This window comes from Aplysia californica, unplaced genomic scaffold (genome assembly GCF_000002075.1).
Source record: "Aplysia californica isolate F4 #8 unplaced genomic scaffold, AplCal3.0 scaffold00630, whole genome shotgun sequence".
Lineage (NCBI taxonomy): Eukaryota > Metazoa > Mollusca > Gastropoda > Aplysiida > Aplysiidae > Aplysia > Aplysia californica.
In genome coordinates this window covers 221,837-231,281 of record NW_004797900.1, presented here as the reverse complement: position 1 = coordinate 231,281, position 9,445 = coordinate 221,837, and the positions used below count along the sequence as shown (strand labels likewise).

The following is a 9,445-nucleotide window of genomic DNA, read 5'->3' as shown; positions in this document are numbered from 1 at the left end:
GAAGGGTGTAATAGTACAGGATGTACTCAAACAAATTTCATTCCTGGTTTCAATGTAGTTAGCTGTGATTTAGAAATGAATGTTGTATGGATTTAAGAATTATTTTAAATTTTTTCCTTTAACAATGGATATAATTCAACTATAACTTCACCTCCCTGTTTTGCCTGTGTAATCAGTATACAAGTGACAAAATGTTTCCTTCTCTCTTTGAACATGCTATTTTGATTTTATAAATGCTCCATTGGTTTTTAAGATAGCTGGAAGAACCTTTTTGATAGACTTTTTGAAGTAGGAAAACAACGTTGGATTTGTAAAAAAGGAATCCAAAAGATAGAAACTTCTTTTCCATTGTGAAACTTGTGTGTTGCTTTTGGCAGGGTCGGCCCGTCCGCTCAGGCCTATCAGTCCCCTGCCTTCGTACCGTTTGTCAAAGGTAAGGAACTCTTGTGCTAGCAGGGACAACTATCGCCACTTTTGATCGTGATTTTCAAAATGAAAAAAAAATGTGTAGTCTTAGTATCACATGCATTTTTTTCTTTTTACACCTATTTAGGTTGTTCCAGTTTATAGATCTGTGTTATGTACTGTTTAATAAAGCCTTTGTGAAGTGGGCAGGTGTATTAAGATATGATCAAATTTTTTATTTTTTCCGTGTTAATCGTTGTAAAATTAAAATATAGTTTTTGTAATTTTGAGTAAGAGCAGTTATATGAGCTCATTTATGTTTCAGTTTCTTTCACTGTCTTGAAAGTAGGGGAGCATAGATTCCCTTATGTTATCTTGCTCTAGTCGCTATGTTCAGATGTTGGGCTTCTGGCTGAGCAGTCAGCAGACGTGAGTTTTGATTACCACACAGGAGAAACATTTTATAGGGCGCCTCCACCATCTTTCTGCTGGAATGTATCCCACGCAGCCCAGATTTGTCACATAAAACAGGCCCAAAGCAGCCTGTTTTCTCTCTATATATATATGAATTAAATTGTATCAATGAAGTGGAAAAGAAGCTATAATTACAATTTACAACAACTTACAGGACCTATTAGTACAGTGATATTGAAATTTCTCCAAGAAGTCGTGTTAAGAAAGATACAGAAGGTCATTTTTACCATCATCTATCAAAATGCTTCCATCTTAACCATCTTGTTTAGTGTACTTACGACCTTAGAGCATGCATCAAAATATCATTGAGTGTGTATCTAGCTTACGATTATTATTGTTTATATTGCTCATGCTGCTCATTTATATTATGCATGTGATTGTAAGCCTACTTGTGTGTGCATGTGTGTGCACGTGTGTACGTGTGTGTGTGTGTGTGTGTGTGTGTGTGTGTGTTTGTGTGCGTGTGTGTGTGTGTGCGTGTACTCGTGGTGGAACACCAAACCAATGTGCCAGGATCTGGACAATAAAGATGTATCTTATCTTATCTTATCTTATCTTACACTTTGTATTTTCAGGTAATCAGAAGCACATACGAGGACCCTCTACCAGTTTTCAAGCCAAAATATGATGATCTAGGTATGTGATCATGTGCAAATTTTGCCTTCTTTACTTATTGTCCCTCTCTTTGGATGTTGTGCACTCTCACCGGGAAAAGATCGGAAACTCCTGGTCCTCTCATTGTCTACGGTCCAGAGGATTAGAAATATATACATTGTAGTAGTAGTAGAGGTTCTTCCAGATTCTCTTGAAAAACTTTTGTTGTGTAGATAAAGAAATGTAACGAGATTTTTATCCATAAATGATGCTTCCACAGCATTAAAAAAATAGAATATACATCTTTTATTTCCTCATAGTCTCATCGTGGTAAAATATTTTATATAGCGTGGTGGAATCAGGCTCTTGTCAAAATAATCAAGGTGAAGAAACTTGCATTTTTCCACAGGTTTGTAAATTTTTATCAAGTTTTTGTTTTTTGGCTCAACACCTTTCATACCCATTAAAGAACTCATTTCTGGGGGATTTTTCTTAAAAACGTTGATTAAGGGCACAAAAAATGTAAATTTTCAGTTACCACGGACTCTTAAGCTAAGGAAATTACCAATCTTTGGTGGCCATTTTCTCACTAATTTTACCTCTGAAAACAGGTGACCCCACCTTCTTCATTCGCAAATATCTCGACTTGTAATCAAGATAAATGGATACTTTTTTTCATTGACATAAAGACAAATGAAGAAGCTTTAAGATGACATCAATAACTCAGCGTGCCCAAAAATTGACGAGAGCCTGATTCCACCACGCTGCCTCACATATATTGGTTTATGAGAACGTCTGAACAGGGAAATTAGTGGAGTACTGATGACTAATGTTTGTTTTAGATCTGGCACTGAAAAAAGAAGAAGAATCTAAGTTGACAGACTGACATTATTGATCTCCCCGGACTCCAAAAACATTTCTCTGTTCACAGACTGTGAAGTTGCAGCCTTGACCTCAACCACGCCCTCCTACAAATCGCCACGCCCCCGCAGTGTGAGCCCCCTGCTGTACAGAAGCCCCTTCAGTCTCCGCTACGCTGACCCGCTCAGCCCCACATACTACGAACGTGTTCTGGAAAGGGTGAGCTTTTTTTTTTTTACAATCTTAACTTCCCTCCTTCAAGACTTGTACACCCCCCCGGGCAGTGCCACTGACTGTAGTGTCTTTAGGCCATTCCCAAAGGGGGGACATTTTTCGTTCATGCACAGTAGAATTGTAAATGGGCTGACTCATCAATGTCCCGCTCATAACTGTGCCTGATCTACAACAGGGAACTGCTGCTTTTTCTTTCCTAATCCTTACTATTGTCATTTGTCCTCTACTTCTTTTGAATGGGTGCCTTGATAGTCGAGGCAGACTTTGTGCTGTTGAAGCTAGAGAGGTGAGCAGAGTAAGTTTGATTCCCTCTAAGGGCTTCTCTGTTGACATCCACTCCTTGGCGCTCATATGACCTTATGCAGTTGCGAGTGCCAAAAAACCTCTACTTTAAAAAAAAGACTTGTACGCAGCTGCCAACTTTTTGAAACGATAGTAAGGATGAAGAAGGAAAAAGCAGCAGTTCCCCCTATGTTGTTCTGGCACAGTATGAGCATGACATTGATAAATCTGCCCATTTACAATTCTACTGTGCATAAGAACAGGTTAATATCCTCCCCCTACCCCCCCCCCCCCCCCTCCCTTTTGGAAATGGCGTAAAGACAACTTCAGTCAGTAACACTTTCCTGGGGGGGAGTATGATGTTTGTGAAACCCGTTACTGCTTCCCCTGTAGGCGTCGGTGGCCTAGTGGTTAGGCTACCGGACTCGTAATCATGAGGTTGCGGGGTCAGGGGTTCAAGCCGCGCCCCTGACGTTGTGTCATTGAGAAAGACACTTTACACAAATTTTCCTCACTTCACCCAGGTGGAAATGGGTACCCGGCCATAGACAGCGAAAGATCTTGTCAGTATGTTAGTGTTTTAGCGCCTATAAATGGCTGCTTACACTGTATGCTTCCCAGGAAGTTGAGGTTGTTTGAGAATGCTCTCAGGTCTGCTGGGGTAGTAGTATAGATTGTGAAGCGCATAGAGCTTGCTATTGAGCGGGGATTTGCGCTATACAAATGCTATCTATTGTTATTAGGCATAGTTCAGAAACTGTGCTCATTATTCTTTGCAGTCCAGCATAAAGAGATCTTCCTCTGAATGTCTGATATGTGAGTTGAAAGTAGCTAAAAAGGCCAGTGCTATAAAATCGAATACTATTTCTACTTTGAATATTAGTTTTTTGCTTCTGAAATATCTCTTGAGAAATGGAAGAGACATTGTTTTAAGTTCAGTTTGCTCGGATTTTACACCTCATTTTTATTTTTATTTTTATCATCTTCAATTTTTGTAATTCAACCCTTTGAAACCTAGCCACTGGTACACTGGTGGCGTGTAAAATTGCCGGAATGCCTAGCCAGCGGTACACCGGCGAGCAGGATCCCATCCCCAAACCGGCCCGCCCGGGACAAAATATCTACAGAAAACAGTGTTTACTACACAGGACGTTACTGATTCTTTTGAAGATCTTTCTGAATTACCTGTTATTACCTGTCCTGGGCAACAGTGTCATTGCACACCGGACATGTCCATAAGTGCTCAGTTCCCCCCAGCACCAAAGCTTTCTGAATTTGATGCTGGTAATGACGAGGGCTTCTCTGAGTGGGGAATGGAATGTGACTCTGACAATGATATGAATGAAAACGTGATTGGCTCAGGAACTCGGGCAGAGGGGCACGGTAGCCTCAGGAGGTCAGGGCTCAAAAGGTTGACATCGACGGGGACCCCAGTACTTTTGAGCGAAGAAGTCACGTCAGAATTGTAGTTACACTGTGTAGGGGCAAATCAAAGTCAAAGACAATTGGATGAATCGGCCCTTTTGCACAATGTGTATTTGGTAGAGTTCAGCATATTTTCCTAGAATTTGCTTCCACTGTTTTAAGATACATAAACATAAGATACATCTTTATTGTCCAGATCCTGGCACATTGGTTTGGTGTTCCACCACAAGTACACACACACACACACACGCACATGCACACACACACACACACACACACACACACACACACACACACACACACACACGCACACACACACACACATAAACACACACACGTACACACGTGCACACACATGCATAAACAAGTAGGCTTACAATCACATGCATAATATAAATGAGCAGCAATATAAACAATAATAATCGTAAGCTAGATACACACTCAATGTTATTTTGATGCATGCTCTAAGGTCGTAAGTACACTAAACAAGATGGTTAAGATGGAAGCATTTTGATAGATGATGGTAAAAATGACCTTCTGTATCTTTCTTTGTTACAGATCAGAAAATAGATTAATTGATCTGCTCATTTCTCTTTCCATTGATATTTGTTTTACTGATGATCTGTTTCATGATCTGTTTCTTCATTACTTTTCACTTTCCAACGAACCGTTGTTTTAGAAACATGTCTTCTTTTGTTGCACACCCAGGAGCGCGAGTACGCCCGGTCTCGTCGCCTGGCGCGAGTCTACGACTCCTACTACAAGTCCATTGATGACCTTGACCTGGAGCTTCGCCTGGCAAGGCTCCGAACGGAGAGGCTTCTGTACTGATTAGTAGGCACACCAGTCTGGTCAGTGCTTAGTGGTGAGTGTCTAGTCTTTTAACTCTTTCCGAACGTATCGTCGATATATCGGCTGTGATAGGGTGCTTCAGTATTGTTTTGTTTTCACACGATCCGTCATTTATATTTACTTTTTTTTATTGCTATTGAAAAACTCGGAAAGGATTTAGGAAACGAAAGCATCTAGTTTCACTTTGTCAAAGCGTGGGTTTAGGGAAAAACGAATGAATTAGTTCTTGCGGTCTTCCATCAACAAAACTATGTTACAGGACTCAGTATAAATTTCATAACTCAAACAAAAATTGGAATATTGCTTTCAATTAAAAAGCTGCGCATTCAGAAAATTATGGATTATGCTCTAAGCCTGTATATGATAAGATAGCTATGCTGATTTGCTTTCACATTTTTTGTGAATGTAATTTTTTTCTGTCAAAATTTATTTTTCTCATCACCATGGCCGTTTCTAACCCTTGTAATGCATACTTATGCTCAAAATTAATCCTTGTTTTATATTGGGATGTATTCCTTATTCAATTTCCTTCAATTTGATATATCATATCATTATATAGTGATGGTTATGCTTCTATGAAGTTATTTTGTACTCCACTTGTATAGCCAAATCGAGCCACAGGTTAATTATGTCTAGACCCCAAAAAAGCTACGTCTGGAAAGAGTTAATTAATCCCTTGACTGTGCTGTAGATGTCTCTCATAAGTCTCAATGAACCACTCTCTAGTGCTTTGTATATATGTATATCCTTCAGCCGCAAAAACCGGCATTTTGTTACATTGATATCTCTATACAGAGACAAAATGCAGCTGATAAAAATTTGTCAAACTTTACTATATCGACAGGCCAAAGGGCTAGAACTCAAATAGTCGCTGGGTGGGGAAAGTAAAGTAATATTTATTGATATCACAGCTTCTACCAAGCTTTGATTAAGCTCAAGATTTATGATGACACCATTAACTCCATATGTCCATAAACTGCTGAGGACCTTATTCCACCGTGATGTGACACACAAATATTCTTCTCTGATCTACAAGAAACAGGTGCGAGGTTCATTTTTGCAGCTGTCTATTCCACTGAAGAATTTTACTACAACCATTTAATAGCTTCAGGATTTCCTCTTTGAGCATGTGTTTGACATCAGCTTCACTATTTCTGTTAACAGCTGGATGAAACTCAAAGGACCAGGACCAGGTTACCAAATTCAAGATAATGTGAGGAAAAAAAGCGAGGGAACAAAGTTGCTTCATGGAGATCCGGACGACCACAGTTCTGTAGAACTCAGCTATGACAACGCTAGTGAGACTGGGACGATTCTTGAAGAAATTTCCTGCGAGATGCGTTCTGAACAATGCCAAAAGAAAGAAAGAAAAGTGTGCTTAGTCCTTTCTGAAAGCAACAATTGGAAGAAAGAACTGTGTAAATCTTTATAAGTCACAGCAAAAAGAGTGGGGATATGGGGATACTTTCAGTAGTTGGGTTAACTTAAATGAAAGGGATTAGAAAAATCAAGAATACACACATATATATATGTATAAGACTAGTTTTCCCAGTTGTTACAAAATATTATGAATGATGGGATTCTGGCTCCACTTTACTACCAAGAGACAGCTTGACCCGAGACGCTACTGAATCTGAGACATGAATTTTGTAAACACGTCGTACTGTGATATGAGACCCATCAAGCAAAGCCTAAGTCTCATCTTGCAAGGCAGCTAGTTAAAGTTTTTTTTGGGGGGAGGGGGAATTTTGCTCGCAACATCAAAGCCAACATATCTCTGTTTTTATCCAGCTCTCCTGCCTTTATATCATTCTAGCAAAATATTCTATTGTTTATATTTATTCGTAGAATTTGACTAACGATAGTGTTCACTATATTTTTGTTTTGCTTATTTGTCCTGCTGCAGCATTATCTTTTCGTCGGTTTATCACGTAGACTCATCTACTGTACTATGGATTTTGTAATGTTCATTTCATCTTCAAAACTGCTGGAAATGTCAGTTCACATATTCATCAAATCGGTTTTAGAACTTTTGAGTGATCTAGACAAAATGCCCCTTTTTTTTGCGAAATGTTTGAATGCATCTGATTCACTTTTTGAATTTGCCACAGAGTGGACTTTAAGGCTCCCAATGTCAGCTTAATTGGACAAATAAATCAAGGAACGGTACTGTATTATTTACTGTTTAGAACTGAAATATTGGTGTTTAGGTTTAAGTCTGTTCCTTTATATTTGGAAACACCTGCCAAAACTCTTTCTGTCCATGTTTGTCGTTTAAATTTAAATGTTTGATGCCAAGTCTGGGCGAGAGAAGCCTATCAAAGTAAAACTGACGAGAACAGTCAGACTTTAGGTAACTGTGATCATGATACTCAAAGTCTTTTCATTAATGTTATTTTTTTTCTGTCTCAAACAAAGCAGGAAAGTAGAGATTAACGACATATTGGATGGATTCAAGGTTTTTTTAATGAACCCGTATCACTTTTATAGCCCTTTTATTACCGTTGCAACTTATCTGTTTGCAATGTGTTGAGCACACATTGTTGCATTTATATGAATGTTCTTTTTTTGTGCATTGTGTTTAATTAAGCTGTCTCCTTGAATGCTCACCTGACTACGACAAACTACGGGGCTAAGGGTCTCCCAAGTCATTCTCGTTTTCAAGACATAAAAAGAGAAAGAAACGTGACTACTGTCGTCTTTTTCGGTTAATTTCATAAGTGGATGGAGATTTTTGTTCCAATATAACGAAATTCTGCCCAGGATGTGAATTTCCTGAAGCCTTTACTTTTGAAGTTCCATTCCCTCAGATTCCATTTAAGGTGCCTTCTTTTTCACTTTTACATTTCTAGAAATATATTATATAATCAATTTTGATGGTACGTAACATACATATCTTTTTACTTCCGTGTGTGTGGGAGAAGACGTTTTTGATGATCGTATCTGCCTTTTTAAAAGTCAACTTTTTGTAATGGTTTTTTTCTATTGTTTTACTCTGACACTGTTTGTTTTTATTAGACGCACATTGTTGGGAGACTTGCTTCTCTTTGATTCATCTATAACAAGGGTGTGCAAACTACGACCCGCTGACTAAATGTGGCCCTTCACAACGTTTTATGCGGCGCTCGGAAACGTTCGTAGAAATTTTTAAAATTCTCAAATAGCTCAAATATCAATATAATATATACCTGAGCCAAGACCAGCTTTTGTAGTGTCACAGTCATCAAATAATTGTTTTATATTGATGCGCTTTGTATTTTGAGTTATCCCAATGAAAGAAGAGTAATTTTACGTAGCTTACTACTATGTGCAGATTTTACAGGCATGGCCCATTTCCTATTCATAACCCTGTTGAAGGGGCCCCTGATCCAAAAGTTTGCCCGTCCCTAGCTTGTGACATGAATGAAGGTACAGAAGACAAAGTTTTAGCACAACTTGACTTCACTGAATAATGTGGAGGAATTGTAAACTATTGCAATTCAGAGTCTCATTGGTCATTTTATTTTTTTGTAAAACCATTTTTCCCAACATTTTCACTCCAATTTTTTTATTTGTTCCGTAAATGACAACTGTATTGTTTTGATATATTAAACAAAAGTGGTATACTTTTATGGCTGCCAGAATACATTTTGAGTCGTTAGCCACCGTTGAAAATTTATTCAAGATGTGAATTATCTTATCTTTTATAAATATATTTTTCTTTGTCCAAATGAATTTCTCCCTGCTAATGATATGTTACATGTGGCACAAGTTGATTGGTTGAATGATGTATTTGAAAAAGGCACAATCATACCAAGACAAACTGTACTGTACTACGCTGTTGTTGACCTCGCACTATGGGCCCAAATCTCAGAGATGTAAGAAAATAAACGTCTGGCTTTATGGCTTCACAACTGTTTGTTGTGCCCTCAGCATTTGCACTTTGGGCAAAATAATCAGCGCTCCTTCTCTCTCGAAGATGTGCCCCATTTTTTAAAACTTTTTCTTATGTCGTGCACAGTGTCTCATCGTGCATCCCAAACCTGTGATAAAATGATCCTTTTGTGATTTGAAAATATAATTTCTTCAAAGTAAAAGTACTTACTTGAGAGGAGAAGAAAAATTCTCTTTTAATTACTTTTTTTTCTTTTACATACATACATACTGATATATCATCGTGACAAGTTTTTTAAATCTCTAGCCTAATAATTATGATAAACAATTTAATAAACTTTTAATATTTGTTGTTGTGCGTCGTTGTTTTTCTATAGGATGTTCATATTGAACCATCTGTCTGTCAGTCCTCCGAGGCCGTAAAAAAAATCATAACTGCTCAACA

The 9,445-nt window shown here is 38.3% G+C and overlaps 1 protein-coding gene across 1 annotated transcript in view; it reads left to right on the top strand.

The window, feature by feature from the left end:
* LOC101864091 (spermatogenesis-associated protein 6) overlaps nucleotides 1-9,077 on the top strand; it is a gene marked incomplete in the record, with an annotated part of 28,971 nt that extends 19,894 nt beyond the window's left edge. The window contains 5 exon segments of the mRNA XM_013087732.2: nucleotides 378-433; nucleotides 1,455-1,515; nucleotides 2,405-2,553; nucleotides 4,984-5,140; nucleotides 6,292-9,077. Coding sequence (XP_012943186.1) covers nucleotides 378-433; nucleotides 1,455-1,515; nucleotides 2,405-2,553; nucleotides 4,984-5,106 — 389 coding nt within the window.
* Between the last annotated feature and the right edge of the window lie 368 nt (nucleotides 9,078-9,445).